At 39.1% G+C, this 16,617-nt stretch overlaps 1 protein-coding gene across 1 annotated transcript in view; it reads right to left on the bottom strand.

Annotated features, from left to right (window-relative positions):
• Nucleotides 1-802: 802 nt before the first annotated feature.
• The window catches only part of Aspm (abnormal spindle microtubule assembly), a 47,203-nt gene continuing 31,388 nt past the window's right edge, over nt 803-16,617 (bottom strand). The window contains exons 18-23 of the mRNA XM_029562794.1: nt 10,765-14,721; nt 7,237-7,429; nt 6,971-7,125; nt 5,070-5,246; nt 3,118-3,281; nt 803-1,096 (exon numbers count right to left, since the gene is read on the bottom strand). Of these exons, the coding sequence (XP_029418654.1) occupies nt 994-1,096; nt 3,118-3,281; nt 5,070-5,246; nt 6,971-7,125; nt 7,237-7,429; nt 10,765-14,721 (4,749 nt within the window). The 3' untranslated portion in view covers nt 803-993. The remainder of the gene's footprint in view (nt 1,097-3,117; nt 3,282-5,069; nt 5,247-6,970; nt 7,126-7,236; nt 7,430-10,764; nt 14,722-16,617) is intronic.

The raw sequence follows: 16,617 nt of genomic DNA, 5'->3' as shown, positions 1-16,617 counted from the left end.
CCTCTCCTCCCTATAAAAACTTTGTGTGGATGTTCATTAAAGGAGACTTGATCAGAAAGCCTGTCTTGTCTCCATTCTTCGCATCTCTTGTCCCTTTCCGTCCCCCTTTTCCTCCCTCCAGAAACCCACGCTGACTGTCTCGCGGATCGGGACACATAGTGAGTTCCAGGTCAGCAGAGCTACAGGGAAACTGTCTCAAAAAAATAAATAAAAAATAAAATGCAATATCCTGTTATTTTGTATACTGTCTACTGTTCTTGTTGGTTTTATGCCTTATTTTTGTAATTTTACATCTATTTTGAGCTAATTGTCTTACTTTCTGTTACTGTGATAAAAACACCGACTGACCAAAATCAACTTGGAGAGGAAAGGGTTTATTTGGCTTACAGGCTCAGTTCATCATCAAGGGAAGCCAAGGCAGGAACTCAGGGCAGGAATCTGGAGGCAAGAGCTGAAGCACAGACCATGGAGGAATGCTGCTAACTGGCCTGCTCCCCTGGCCCGTGCTCATCCTGTTTTCCTATACAATACAGAACCAACTGACCAGGGTTTGGACCACCCACAGTGGGCTGGGCCCTCCCACATCATTCAACAACCAAGAAAATGCCTCACAGACATGGCCACAAGCCAGTTCAATGGAGAAAATTCCCCAATTGAAGTTCTTTCTACCCAGGTGTATCAGGTTGACAACTGAAGCCATGAGCACACTAATAATACCCAAATAATACACAGAAACCTTTATTCAAATTTCAGGCCTGCTGTAAACTCTGTGTGTGTGTGTGTGTGTGTGTGTGTGATCCCCAGCACTGTCTTCCTCTCTGTTCAACACATGACACAATAGAGAATTTAATACTAATATATACATTTTTACTTCATTTTTAATGCAATGTCGTATTTTAAAAATTTCACACTGAAAGTAAAAAAAAAACACTTCATGCATTCATGATTGGCTGTAATCTTTTATAGAGTCCACGATGAAAATGATTCCATTTGCTAAAAAGGAATGCCAAGAGTATCCATCACCATTTGAATAGCTTGCAGAGAATTTGTGATTTCTTCCACAGTATCTTGTCTTAAAACCCAATGTGGCCGAAGTCTGTTTGGAAAAAACAAACAAAAAAACTGGCATTAATAAAGTTCTACTTTTTTTTTGTTTACGTATTTTATTTAGTATTTTTATTTTATGTGATTGTTTTTCCTACATGTATGTAAGTGTGCCACATGCATGCAATGCCCTGCAGAGGCTGGAAGAGGGTGTCAGGTCCCCTGGAACTAGAGTTACAGACAGTTCTCAGCTGCCATGTGAGTACTGGTAATCAAACCCAGGTACTCTGCAAGAATAGCAAGTATTCTTAACTGCTGAGCCATCTCTCCAGTCCCATAAAATTCTATTCTTAAAAGAGCTACCTTCACCTTTTTGTCAAATCAAAGATGGCCACTCTGAACATATCATTTTCCTTACAACCCTCTGCAAAAGGGTTGCAAGCTTCTCATTCTAGCCTATTTATTACAGCTCTGGATGCTGGCCTCTTCCTGCCTACTGCTACTTACCACCACCACATACCAATGTGATAATCTTGTGGACACAGTTCTTAAGTCTTTTTCTCAGTTCTTGCCACCATTCTTAGCAATGTCAGCACCCATGTGATCAAACAACCAACAGTCTGGTAAAGGTTGTATTCCCCCCCAAACAATTGCCACCCCCCACATTCTTTCTGTACTTCCTCAGCGACTCAATCATCCTTTCTCACAAGGTCACAAACTAGACTTTGTCTTCACCAAAAAATGCAAACTCTGCCATATCATCTGCTTTAATGAAGTTTCTAAACCAATTTTTCCACCTCACTAGGTCTCCAATTTATTCAACATTAACATGCATTATTGTTCATCAGAATGAGGTACCTACTTCTTTCTTTAGTTTAAGTATGTGAATATATAATCCCCTTTGAAAACACCATCAACTTTAATTCTCCCTTCTATCAAACTCATCTGGAAAATCCAATGTAGGTTCCAAACTGAATAAAAATATCTGCTTTTTCACTGCTGCCCAGATAAGTGTCAGTGAGAGAAAACTGACAGAATCAGGCTGGCATCTTACGGTAAATCCAGATTTTACAGGCGTGTTTGAAATTGCTTAACACACTGCCTCTCTTCATCAGGATGGTGCTTTTATTCCTTTCTCTTTTTAAATCTCTCTTCTATGTGACTCTCCCCTCCTTCTGAGTTTGAGTTCAGACCACACACATCATCGATGACTGAGAAAATGAGCTCATGAGCCCTCACAGAAGCCCCTCTATATGCACTTTGATCTTATTCTGTCCTGTTCAATGATTAGAGAAGCTGGTCATGGGTGAGAAGACCAAATGGCACATGCAGACCCTGGAGCACTGGCGGGTACAGAAAAAAACAACTTCTAATTCATGGCCCCTCATCTCCTGGCCATAATGCTATCTGTATCTGAAACAAATGGTACTCGGTTAACACTGCTATTAATATTTTGGCTCTTCTGCTCAACCAAAGCTGGTTTTTCAATGGATCACTGGCATTGTTCCTCTTTTGCCAAAGGTTTCCCAGGGTTACCAAAACAAACCCATGACTGACTATGCCTCTGCACTCTGACCTATTTTCTCTTCAACTTTTCCTTTACTTTTCATTCCTCAGGGCTCAGTGTGAATAATATATAGCAGAGATGATTGTTTAAAGCCACAAAGCTGGTAGTAATTTGTTGCAGCATTCCACAAAACCTAATGCAAGGTCTCAGATAGAGCCCATCTATGAGGAGAAATCCAGAAAATCTAGGTCTACGCAAGGAGTAGAAGTTGCTATTTTGGCTAAGGAGGACTTTTGACAGCGATATGCAGTGTATTCTGTTCTTACTATGGAAAACAAAAGTGATATAACAAAATTATAAGAAGCTTCCTTGCATTCGTTCTTAAGGACTTAACACAGGACTCTGGTGAGGAGCTATAGAATACCCCCAGTGGCACGTCTTGCCTTCTCAGGTTTCCTACTCTAGACTTACCCTTGTTCCAACATTTTGCTTCTGGTAAGACTTAATGAATACTTACTAAATGAATCAACTACACATAAAATTATGGAGTTCATTCAACTGCTTACCTGGAAACTATTCGGGTCCTTACAGGTCTTTCTGGACTATAGGAAAAGCCTGTACAAGAATTCCGCTTCATGGGAATTCTTTCAGTATTCATTTTATGTTTCTGAGCTGTAAATTTGTAGATACTGCAAATGTGGTTAATGACTTTGGGTCTATTTCGTACTTCCTAAGGAAAAAAAAAGATAAAAAGAAAAAGAAAATGTAAATTTGGCAAAAATTAGACTTCTCTTAGAACAGCAAAATCACGAAATCATCAACACTCTACTTTTGAGCTGCTAACAATCAATAGCAATGCTAAATTCGCATTTAGCAGGCAGATTCATTTATATTATCAACTAATTTGCAAGTCAATTATAAAGAAAACACTCAAAAAGTTATAACATTATATTGAATAAAAAAAGAAATGTTTTAATCAATCTGCCTATCACATCCAGTTATCAAGTCTTACGAGCTTTTCCAAAGTCATCCACCTCCCTGTCAGTGACAGAAGCCCAGGTGAAGCATCATCCACTGAACATCCAAACATGCTGACTTCCTAAAGTCTCCCTTATCCGAATGCAGTGTGAGACAGAAGAGACCTCCCTAAGAGTGACAAATATGCCATACAGCACTCATCAAAGAAGCTTCTTTTTGCAACAGATGGAGGTAGCCGAGTTGCACATCTGGTCAGGCACAGAGAACATATACCTGGGAGATGCCCAGTACTAGGTGACACATCTGCAGTCAAATTTCTAAAATTAAGGCTCATGGAACACAGCAGAATAAGGGGTAGAGAGAGGGCTAATGCACCCCTCAACTCTCACCAGTGAGGCTTCCATATACATCAGAGTGCATTAGACATAGATGGCCTCAACTGGCCAAGTTTTAGAGAATAAGAGATTGTAGAGTGTAGGATGGGACTCCTATAAGGAACCTCACCCACCTACGGCTCAGGGACCATTGTAGAAGAGGAGGCAGAAAGACTGTAAGAGACAGAGCTGGTTCATGAACATCTAAGGTGGAGGCTTGCAGGCCAATGGAGGCCTGCTCATGTGAGCCTGTGGCAGTGGTCCACATGTGGTACCCATGTCAGCTCAATTAAAAAAGGGCCCAAAGGGGAGGTGAGAAATAGGTGGTGGGTCAGCACTAAATCGAGAACTATTTGAGACTAGTTGCTGCTGGGTGAGGGAGAATATGACTTACATAGGACCACTGGGTGGGATGACTAGACTCCAGTGGATGCATTTACACTGACGGACATTTGGGTACAAACACCTGAATAAATAGGACTCAGGACGAATGGCAGAGTGCACGGGGTTCAGTAGGGGGAAGGCATGGAAGGATGGATTGGGGGGAGGCATGGATGGGGGAGGGGGTCTGGATATGTGAGAAATATTGTATGAAATTTTAAAAGCTCAGTAAAAAAATGTCTCCCTTATCTACACATGCTTTTCCAAACTCATTCTCTATCAGTAACCCAGTGACATTAAAAACCCTCAAGGGAAAAAAGCCACAATCTAGGTTGACTATGGTCACCCTATGTTGATATTGATAAGTAGGTAGTCTCAACATTGAAAAGCTTTATATATTCATGGCTGCAACAGGACAGAAGACACACACACACACGTCGGGTTCCTACCTTGCTAGGATAATATGTTATTCTTTGTAGTGAGTTGCTTACATAGATGTAAGAAATTCTATTTCCATAGTTTGACTTTTATTTTTTTAAGGCTAGGGTGCAGGGCCTTGTGAACACTAGGCATGTTCTCTACCAATGAGTCATTTTTCCAGCCTTAAAATTAGGTTCTTTATGATCTCCAAAAAAAGTGTGTGTGAATACATTTTTAGCCAGTGAATAAAGGTTTGAAAATATATAAAGCTTATATTCCTGTAATAATTACTAAAAGTATAAAAGTCAAAGACATTTAAAATCTAGAAAAATAACCTCAGAAAAAGGTAACCGATCAATACTTACAGAAGCCCACTGTGTTGTCTTCAACAGCACAGCCAATAAACAACAAGTTTTTGTGAAAATGCTTCCACTCTTCTCTGCAACTTTGTCTCCAGGCTTTTCTCGGTACATCTGCAGAAGCTCCAACAGTGTGTCTATGCAGTTTTCAGCATTATAAACTGTTGATGTTGTTTTCTCATACTTAAAGAGACCAGAATGAAACGAAAAGTTACAGGTAACCCATACCTTTAAACAGCCCAACCAGGAAATCTGTTTACGGGCAAAGTTTTGGGCCTCTCTTATATGCATATGCATTTCTTTTTCTTTCCCACCCATTTGTGCAGTTCTACAAAATAAAGCAAAGCCTTTAAACAACACTGCACCAAGAATCTCAGAAGGTAACTTCTGTGACAGTCACAGAGCCGAACAAAGACAAGACCTAATGAGTTACGCTATGACTTGTTTCTTGAGAAGATGAGTTTGCTTTAAAATACAACAATAATCTTAATACAGAGTCTAGGATATATTTTCAAAATCTCATCTATCTAATCATGGCATTAGCTTCATATTGAAATTTGCATAACAACATTAAAACCACAAAACATCACTTGCTTACACCTGTATGGTCTCTAGAGAAAACATGTAAGGCATAACAACTCCACCTTGTAGCAACACTTGAGATGGGCACTGTTACTACACTGGCTTTCCCAGTGAGGGCTGTGAAGCAGAGAATAGAATCTCTGAAATAATAAGCAGGTCTTGGACTGAAATCCAGATACTTTAGCTTCAGAGTCTATGCTCTCAATAGGAAAACATCAGGTTTAGTGCTCTACATGGTATATACGAGATAGGCAAAGGAGGGGAAGCTTTCATCTTAATACCTTGGGGTTGTAACTTTTTTTTCTTTAATTTTTTTAATGATTTTTTTTTTGTGTGTATTTCATACAGAACATCTCAAACAATCTTAATCATCTTTATATCCCTGTCCCTACTGGCACCCTCCCATACCCATACCCCCCCCCCCACTGGAGCCCATATACTCTTCATCCCTGTTAAGGCCCACTGGGTTGTCAGTGTCCCCAGCCGTTAATCCAGTACAAGTCTGTCCACTGAGTCTAGTCAGCCTGTCTAGAATCTCTTGTTTTAGGAATCCTAAAACAAGGGATTGTAACTTTTAAGTATTATTACTATTTCTTCTCCATTAAATGTAACATGAACTACTTTAAAGGATTACTGTAAGGATCAAATTAAATAATCTATGAAACACTAGTATGCGGACAATCAATGGTATTCATTTTCAGTACTGTTGTAACGGCAAAAGAAATCAAATCATAAAAATTAGCATTTCTATCTATGGATATGTTAATAGATTAAATATCTGCACTCTTAGAAGGCTTTGAACATCACTGAATTTTGATCTAGAAGCCTCGGTTTTAGTGACCAGCAAGCATAAATTTAATTTGCCAGTCTATTTCTTTTCTCTCTTTTCTACATATTTATTTTTCCTTCTTAGTCTTTTTATTTTTTGAGTGCATGATTTGATCAATTTATTTCCATATACACTTGGCATGTATAACACTTAGTTACTTTACATATTGTCGCAAACATCTGAGTCCCTTAGTCTATGTTCACATACTGTCAAGTTCAAGTAGTTACATACTGAAGCATACATAATTTCAAAGCTTTGTTTTCTTCTATATAGTGACAAGCATAAAACTGATTATTTTGAAGTTATGTAAATGTGCTTGTTTAGCAATTTAATTTCAGAATAATGAATTAGGACTTTGAAAACATTTTCTTTATAAAAGTATTGTGTCAGAAAGCTCTAAGAACCAATGGTCACAGCCGATGCCCAAGAGGTTGCAATCCTGAGCATAAAGTCTATTTCTAAACAGATAAATACTCTTAGAAAACTAGAAAGCTACCTTTGCTACATTCAGGAGGACTTGAACAGCATAGTTGATGACTTCCATACAAGGCACACTACGATTACAACTTCGGATCACAACAAATATTTCAGAAATTGCCCCGCTCTTGGCCATGTTCTCACAACAAAGTGGAGACAATCTAGTAACCACCTCTGAAAGAGAAACAAATTCATAGCAACAAAATGATAGGTAACACCGTATTCAAGATTCTTCAAGCATTTAAGAGTAAAGATGCATCCTAATCTTAAACACCACGAACTAACCCAAGTGTTTCAAAGCATCCAGAATGGCAGACAAGTGCTTGTAGGTCAGAAGGTGATGGAGCGCACGTGTGGTTCTTTTGTAGAGCTTGTTTTCCTCTTCAACATTCTTATTAATGGCTCCAAGGCTTTGTCGTATGGTTTTCATTTTTGTACAGTCATTTTTCTTCCTCCAAGAATAGCCTCTCCATAATGCCTTCATAAACAGATATAATGGTAATTTAAAAATGACTGCCAGCAGTGTTATTAACCTACATCTCACCTCAGATTTTAATAAACTTTCAGACTTTTATTTAACCTTAATTTCAGTGACTGCTATTCTGTAGATTCTGTGGGCAGCTTGCAGCAGGATTCTGAAAAGACTGCCAGATTTTCTGATCTTACCAACCCGGTAGCCCACTGAAAGCTGAAGTGATGCTAGAACTCATTCATCTAAACATCAAAGTGATAAATCTTCATTGTAACAAAATACAGAAATCACGGCTCAGAGAAACTAAATAACTTGTCAATGCCACACAATCCAAACAGTAAAAGAAATATCTTAGTTAATATTTACAAGTATCTTGTGAAACAGTTACTACGATCTCTATTATTAGTTTAAATTTCTATTGTGACGGTGATGCTCAGTGGTAGAGCACTTTACTAGCATGTACAAGAGGCTGAGTTTAACCTCTAACAACAAACAAACACAAATATACACACAGCGACACACAGCAAAAAGAAAATTCAGTAATTTAATTTCATAAGTGGAATGACAGATGACTTTTCATAAGATCAGTTTGGTTTTTCTTGTCAGGCAGTTGATGTAATCCTAATACATCCAAGGAACATTCATTAATCTTGATTTTCTTGGTAGCTCTGGAACTGGAGCACTCCTGCTCTCCCTTAACCTTTGACTTGATACTGCACCGGTATCTTAGTTTTCTTCTCTCCCTCTTAATAGCTTATGTTGGGTTTGGTTAATATCCTTAAATTTGTATCTTCTCCAGGTCTAAGTCTTGGGGACTCTTCTTCCCACACACTCTTCTTATATTATTCCAATCCCTCCATAGGCTCAATTATCAGTATATGGCAAAAACACACAAATCCAACTAAAAACTTCACACAGCTCTTCTGACCTGCAGACATCTGCTGTATGCTTCAGCCGCACCCTCCACACCAAACATCACCAGGCTAAGCACCTTCTCTTCCTCTCCTTGTGGCAATGAGTGGTGTGTCTGCAGAGTTTCTCAAGCCAGACGCATTCTCCATTCTCTATGCAATGTTAATTCTACCCTTCCAGTCAAACTAACCCACAGAACTGTACTTCGACTAACTGCTGATAACTGATCTTGGCCAGATCCTCTAACAACAGCTTGCTGACTGGTCTCCTCACTTCTAGTCTTGTTCCCTTTCTGGTTCAACTTTGACATTTGGACACGGTAGACTTTTAAAATAAAAGTATGAATTTAACATTGTGCTGCTTAAACTTCTCTTTAACTTCTATTAGCTTGGAAGATAGAGATTATTTTTTTTCCATGTCCTGTAAAGTCACCTGCAATTTTACTTCCTCTATAGAAGCCTGTTCCTATATTGTATTTATAAAGCTTTATCTTATCTTTATTTGTGTGTATGTGTGTGTGCAGGTGCTGGTAGAGGTAAGAAAACAGTGTTGGATTCCCTGGGGCTGGAGTAATAGGCGGTTGTGAGCCACCAAGAGGAAGAACATTAGTGCTCCTGAGCAGGTCATTTCTCCAGGCCCCGTGTTGCTTCTTATTGCTCTGTTTTATTTCCATTTTCCATGTTCTCTTCTGTGACTGGAATATTTCTCCCATACGCTTGGCTTACATTTAGACTAACGTTTCCATTAAAATGCTGCTCACCATCCTCTTCTCTATTTGTAGCACTATACACCTCTCATTTTATAGAAATTTCCTTGCTCAAAGTTCTTTGAGGATAGCAATTAAGTACAACTAGTCACTCTATATTTCTAGCATCCAGCGTAGTATTTGGCAGATCATTAGCACTAGACATTTGTTGAATGAAAATATTATTTCTAAGCTTAACAGCAACTTGGCAAGATATCAACGTATCGTGTAGATTCAAAGCCCAGTTTCTTCCAGGCAGAACAGAAAATGCTGAAGTATTCAAGTTTAATTTCTGGATCTGTTGCTTCCTATGCAAAATGACATGCTTAACCTTACTTGGTTCTCTCATATGTTAAAAGAGAAATAGTACATTAGAGGATTGATTAAACAACATTAGATGTGTTAGAAGACAAAAGGATTACACACTGAATAAAGGTTATTAAGTTAGCCTAAATATCTCTGGCTAACAAATTAGTAGAGGAATAAAATAATCCTATTTGACCTAAATTATGCCAAATAGGTTAATGTTTTAAAAATGCCAAATAGAGCTCCCATATCATAATTCTTTCAGAAGTTTCATAACTCATACCTATTGAATCAGGTGATCACAGTTGGATCAATTCCAGTTCCTGGTCTTTGTTGAATTAATTATTGCTGTCTTCAATCACTGTCAACAAAGTTTCATTTTTTCTGACAGATACTAAAGTGGGCACCTGTGGCCTGCTTACGACATTTTATTAATTGTAAGAAATACTGTTCAACATAAAGACTGTTTCTAGTTAAATACATACCTGAATTTTTATGGCACTATTTCTAATTTTCTGAAATTTCCGTTTCTGTATAAATCCTTTTATTCGCGCTTGAATAATAACAACATTCCTCCTAATTTGTAAATAAAGTTCTCTTTGATATTTAGCAGACAGAAAAGCTCTGTAGTGACTCTGTACCACCACGGCTGCTTTTCTGTACAGTACAAACTGTTTTCTGGCTCTCCAGGTTCTGAAGGACTGCTGCAGTGTGACCACGGCTCTCTTCTGCTCAACAAACCTTCTTCGATGCACAGCCATCCGAAGGAAGGACTGAATTTGAAGGGCAGCGCATTTCTGTGCTTCCAGTTTTCTTGAGACCCTTTTACTCAAATCTTTCTGAGTTAGCACTGCAGCCCTATTTTGAGAATGATACTCTGTTTCCTGTGAACAACATGCAAATAAAGTACTGTTATGCCACCCTGAGCTGCTTCAGGCGGAGTCTAAGTAAAAAAATCTGAGTTAACAACTGCTACTGTCTTCTCAGCGCCTGTCTTTGACAAGTGTTAAGGCGAGTTCAATAGTTCCTGCAATTTCTTTCTTGTTGATTTTTTTTTTTTTTTTAAAGACAGGGTCTCACTATGTAGCCCTGGCTGGCCTAGAACTCCTTATTTAGACAAGGCTGGCCTCTAACTCAAGAGAGCAACTTGCCTCTTGTGCTAGAGTGCTAGAGTGCTAGAATTACAGGCCTGTGCTACTATACCTTGCTTTAAATTGCTAATTCTTTATTTCTTTTGAAAAGAAACTGACCATTGACCTATAACAATGCTGTACTACCACGACAACAACAACAATATCTTTCTTAGTTTAATAAATGGGTTCAGCATGTGAGTGACTCAACTAGCATGGCAGGCAGACATGCGTGATACACCGCTTACCTGACATCCTCTAGGCAATTCCACAGAAGAAAGTGTTTTGGTAAGTGCTGTAGGTAATGTTCTGCAATCTGTTTGACCAGAAGTCACTGTGTCTAGGTGGCCAGAATGCCTCCTCACTTTAAATGCTTTAAAATGCTTCTGAATAAAGGCAGCCTCATGTTTCTGAATTTCTTTCTTGCTGTTCGAGTTCTGAAAACTTGCCTGAATAAAAGTTGTTTCTTCCGTACACACATTGTGTTGAAGAGTTTTCTGTCTCTCTCTATGTGATCTGCATTTTTCTTGTGCTGTTTCTGCTGCCCACTGAAGCTTCTGGTAGAAACAACACTGCCTATACATTCTATATGTCCTTTGTATTATGACAGCAGCTCTCTGCTTTTCTTTCAAAAGCTGTCTTGCTTTCATTCCTTTATAGGCAGCCTGAATGATCACAGCAGAATTCCACTGCCTGGCAAATTTTTCTCTTTGCAATTTTTCAGTTCTGTATGCTCGATAATAGTGCTGAATTAGAATGGAGGCGCTTTTCCAAGTGTGAAATCTAACATATGCTCTGTGCATTCTAAAAGTTGCCTGAATGAGAACTGCAGCCCTGTGCATTTTCTGTAACTGCTTTTTTACTATCAGTCTTCGATAAGATGACTGTATTATAATGGCTGCCTTCTGTAACTGTAAGAATTGGTGCACTTTGTGCCTGGCGTATACAGTGGCTCGGTATTTCCTCTGAACAAATACAGCAGCTCTTTTCAGAGAAAGAAATCTCCTCCGTATCACTAAAGATCTAAATCTACTCTGAATAAGGGTTGCAGAAGAATGCATAGTCTTCAAATGATTCCTAGTTTTCATACCCCTAAAGGCAGCCTGAAGGATCATAGCAGCCTGTCTTTGTCTGATGAAAAGTTGTCTCTGCAGTTTTGCTGCTCTGTGTGCTTGGTATTGCTTCTGGATCACAACCGAGGCTCGTTTCAAAACCTGGAACCTCACATGTGCTCTGTGCATCCTGAAGGCAGCCTGAATCACAGTAGCAGCTCTGTGCATTTCTTGTACCTTTTTCCTTACCACCCACCCTCTGTATGACGACTGGATTTTCAAAGCTGCCTTTAGCAGCAGCAATTGTCGTAGGTGATGCTTTGCACGAAATTTTCTCTGAATCCAAATAACAGCTTTCTTGAGAGACAGGAATTTTCTTCTCATCATTATCATTCTGTATCTCCTCTGAATAAGGGTGGCAGCTAAATGCATAACTTTCAAATGTCTCCTAGTTGTCAGCCCCCTAAAAGCAGCCTGAATGTGTATGGCAGAATGCTTCAGTCTGTTGTACCTCTGAAACTGTACATTTCTTTCTTTCACTGCTCGGTATCTTTGTTGCATCAATTTTGTTACCTTCCTTAACTTATTAAAATATATTTTCTGCCTGTACCTTCTAAAGTGTGACTGAATGAGTGTCGCTGCAGCATGCATCCTTCTTACAGCCTTTCTAACCCTTGCACCTCTAAAACCTGCCTGCAGAGTTTGAATAGCCTTCAAAGCTCTCAGGTACTTTTCACGCTGAATTTTACCTTGATAGTACGCTCTGTATCTCACTTGAATGATGACAGCTGCTCTTCTCACCGTGTGGTATCTTACTTTTGACTGATGCATTTTAAACATGGCTTTAATCAAAGTGGCTGCCATGTGCATCTGTTGAATACGTCTCCTTACCCTAACACCTCTGTAAACAGCTTGCATTCTAACAACTGTCTTCTTTAAATTAAGGTATTCCTTATGTTGCTGGGTTGTAACTTTAATATTTCGATACCATCTCTGGATTACAATGGCTGAGGCTCTATAGTCTGCGTATTTCTTTTGGGCTGTATAAGCTCTAAATTTAGACTGTATAGTGACTGCTGCTTTGTTGAACGCTTTTACCCTTTTTCTCACTTTCATACCACGGTAAGCTGACTGCAAAATGACTACAGCTGCTTTTGTTTTCAAATATAAATGATGCTGTTCTTTCCCAACACTGTAAGCCCTATAATATATCTGAATCTCAAGAGCAGCTTTTCTCATGACTTTCCATTTCCTTTGTTGAACATGCATTCGATAATATGACTGTATGATGATAGCACATTTGTGCTGCCTTTGAATCTGTCTCCTCAACGTTTTTCCTTTCCATGCAGCCTGGCACAGCAGCACTGCACGGCGCAGTTCAATGTACTCTAGGCGTTGCTTCTTCCCTGAAGTCCAGGCTCTGAGATGCTGCTGGATCACCACTGCCGCTGCTTTTAGTAATTTGAACTGTTTCCGGGCCCTGGCCATTCTAAAAGTAGACTGAATCTCCACTGCAGCCTGATGTTCCCTTCTGAGCTGCTTCCGGACTCTCCAGCCACGACAGGCAGACTGGAGAGAAATCACAGCCACTCTTGTCTTTAAAAAGTGCATTCTTATGCCATGAACAGTCTTGTGTACCCTGTACCACCTCTGAATCTTCACGGCAGACTGAAGGACACTTTGATATCTCAGCCTTTTACTGTAGCCTCTAAAGGCAGTTTGAATTTTAAGAGCAGCTATGGACTGCTGTTTGACTAGCTGGCGTACTCTGTAACCCCTGTAAGCTGCCTGCAAACACACAGCTGCTCTCCTGACCTGCAGGAAGTTCTTCCTTTGGGTGACTTGTGCTCTGTAGGCATGGTAGAATTTCTGAATGACAACAACTGCTCTGTGTATTTTCAGGTATTGCTGCCTCACCTTTCTCATTCTAAAATAAGACTGCAATGAAACAGCAGCTTTTCTTTTTCTTTGTAACCTCATCTGCTTTCGGACCAGGCAACCTCTCACAAATGCTTGCAATTTGATACAGGATTCACGTGCTTGCAGAAATTCTTTTCTCTTACATGCAGTCAGTTTTTGGGAACGGTACCACTGCTGGATAACTAGGGCAGCTGATCTTAAATGCAAATATTGTTTACGTGTTTGTTTCATTTTGACAACTGATTGCAGCTTTATCGTAGCCATTCTGAAGCTGTGAAATTTCTTCCTGGATATGTAAGCACGATAATATGACTGAATCTTTATAACAGATGTCAGAGTATGACGGAACATTTTCCTGGCTTGTATCCCTCTACATGCAGACTGTAGAACAATGGCAGCAGACCGAGTTTTCTGATAGGATGCTAGAACTTTCCTGGCTGAAATGGAAGCTCGGAAACGAGTCTGAATTATAACGGCTGCTTTCTGTAACTTTTTATATTTCTGTAATTGCTGGTGTTTTCTTATGTGTGCCTGCAGTTTGATAACATTCTTTTTAAGGTTTAAAAACTGAAATCTTTCCTGCCTCGTTCTCCAATATGACTGCAAAACACAAGCAGCCCTGATTTGTCTGTGCAGACGTCGAGCCTTCATCTCCCTGAAAGCAGCTTGTAGTTGGATGGCTGCAGCTCGCTTCTGCAAATAGCTGGAGCGCTCCAGCTTTCCTTTCCGATAAGCTCTGTAGTGCTTCTGGATGGTTAGGGTGGACTCTTTCCTTTTCTTATATAACTTTTGAGCTAGAACGCATCGAAATCTTCTCTGGATGATGACAACACAAGATTTCATATAGATATATTTCTGCAGTTCCCTATGCATCCTATACCAAGACTGTATGACAGTAGCAGATCTTTCTCGAGTTTGTTTCCTGAAATGCCACCTTCTGAAAGCTCTCTGCAATGTTATGGCAGCGCTAGTCTGTGGTTGCAGTTTCCGTCGCTTCCACCTTCTGAATGCAGCCTGGATGATAAGGGATGAACTTTTCAGCATTTGATATCTTTGTTGATCTTGTTTTCTTCTTAAACAAGCACGCCAACGCCTCTGAATTGCAACTATAGCCCAAAGATACCGTTTGTAAGCTGTGACAGCAAGTATCATTCTCATCCTAGACTGAAGGATGACTGAATAGTGTTTCAATTCCAGAAATCGTTTTCTGATGGAATACTTTCTCCAATAAGCCTGAGAAAAGTTAAGAAAAGAAACAAAGTGTGAATGAGCTCCCAGAAAATCCTGAATCTTAAAAACCTTAAAACTAAACACTCTGTAAGGGCTGCTCACCTGTTTAGAATTTCAGTGATTGCGGAGAGTCCAGAGCCTAATTACCATTTATCACGGGTCACCTTTAATCTCCTAAATACCTACTCCTTGCACACCTTTGTTTCTGAGTTAACATCCTGTGACTAACAGATAAAAACCTTTTGGAATGTATTAACTTAGCAGACCACCAATCAAAAGGCTAAGTGTCATCAGGCAGCTTCTGAGGCCTATAGCTGAGATTTTTCTTTTGCTATTATTTCATGGGTATTAAAGTATCTCATACTAATTGGAATTAGTTTATATGAGGAATCCTTTAATATATAACAGGGAAGACATTGTAAATGGGAGCCCTAAAGAATTAGAATTTCTCCAGGAAATTCCATGCTGGAGGTGAGAATACGTCAGAGGCCTGGGTCCAGAGGAAGACCTCTTTTCCAAAGAAAACTTTTGATAGCTTACAACTAAGTCCAAGTATTTCCTGGTTTTTGTTTCATCCTTTCAATGCATAATGATACTTAAAGTAGCACTACACAAAAGTCAATTTCCAAAATAAAGAGGTGTTCATCGAATCAATTATCAAGAAAATGTAAATTAAAACTGCTCTGAATATCAAAGTTACTAAGATTTAAAAGAAAGTTTCTAAATATTTACACAAGTGTACAATTACCTGAATTGTGATAACCACTATTATACTTTGAAAAGTCTCTGGCAGTGAGATACTGTACAGTATTCTCAAAAATGTAACATCAAATGAAAGGAGTTATACAAATCTATATAGAATTCTCAAAGAGGCAGAACTAGTTTGTACTGTTTAAAGAAGATACATAGGAAACAGGTCTGGTAAGTGTAAGGCAGCTAATGGTATCAGGAGTTGGCTGGACAAGGTCACTGACTGAGAAGTGGCTTATAAGAAGCTAACCACGTTCTAGTTCTTGGCTAGGAGACAATTACTTGAGTATTCACTTTGTGAAAAATCTAGGCTCTACAATTTTGTTGCATGCAATTTTACATGTGCAATATTTCACATTTTAAAACGGGTCCAAAAAGAGATACTTTATGAAATCAAACTCATCTAGTAGTTTGGGTGGCCAGAATCAAAAACTTTTAAATTTATAAAGGACATAAATGTGTGGGGTGACACTTCAATGGCATTTACAAAGGATGAATGTAACTAGCACACCTCTCTAATGTTGTTAAATTAGAATTTATCATATTAATTCATATGGATGTATAGAACCCTTTTGTTCTTTAAAGAAAACGAAGATATGTATGCTATTAGCCAGTTATAAGCACTACTTCTGTAGCAGACCAACTACATGGGCTGGAGAGGAAAATGTATACTTCTCTAAAAGGACTCAAGGTAAAGGAGGACAGAATGGTATGGTATGCCAGTATGTTCCATGGAATCAAAGATTACAAACTTCCAGCGTAAAACAAAGACAACAGCAGGAGGCACTGAATTGAATGCTTTTCCTTCAGAGAAAATAAGGCACTTAAGTGCCAGCCTTATGATGAATACAGCAAAGTTCATGGACAATAGGAAGGGTTAAGTGCTTGCTAAGTTAGGCACAGGAAACCCCTTGTAAAGTCCTTGAATTCAACCTACTGACAGATGGAAAATATCTGAAAAAAGAAAAACTGTACTGAACGTGCAAACACTGTTCTTGTCACTGTTCCCCTAAGAGTGCAGCCTGCCAGTGATTCACTTACATTATATTACATACTACACATCAACTTTGCATGATTGAAGTACAAGGAAGAATGCATTTAAGTTATATAAAAATACACCATTTTATGTGAAGGACTTGTGAATCTCCA

This window comes from Nannospalax galili, unplaced genomic scaffold (assembly GCF_000622305.1).
Source record: "Nannospalax galili isolate Female #2095 unplaced genomic scaffold, S.galili_v1.0 scaffold955, whole genome shotgun sequence".
NCBI classification, from domain to species: domain Eukaryota; kingdom Metazoa; phylum Chordata; class Mammalia; order Rodentia; family Spalacidae; genus Nannospalax; species Nannospalax galili.
Note: the sequence above shows the minus strand (reverse complement) of the source record. Positions and strands in the feature narration are given on the sequence as shown.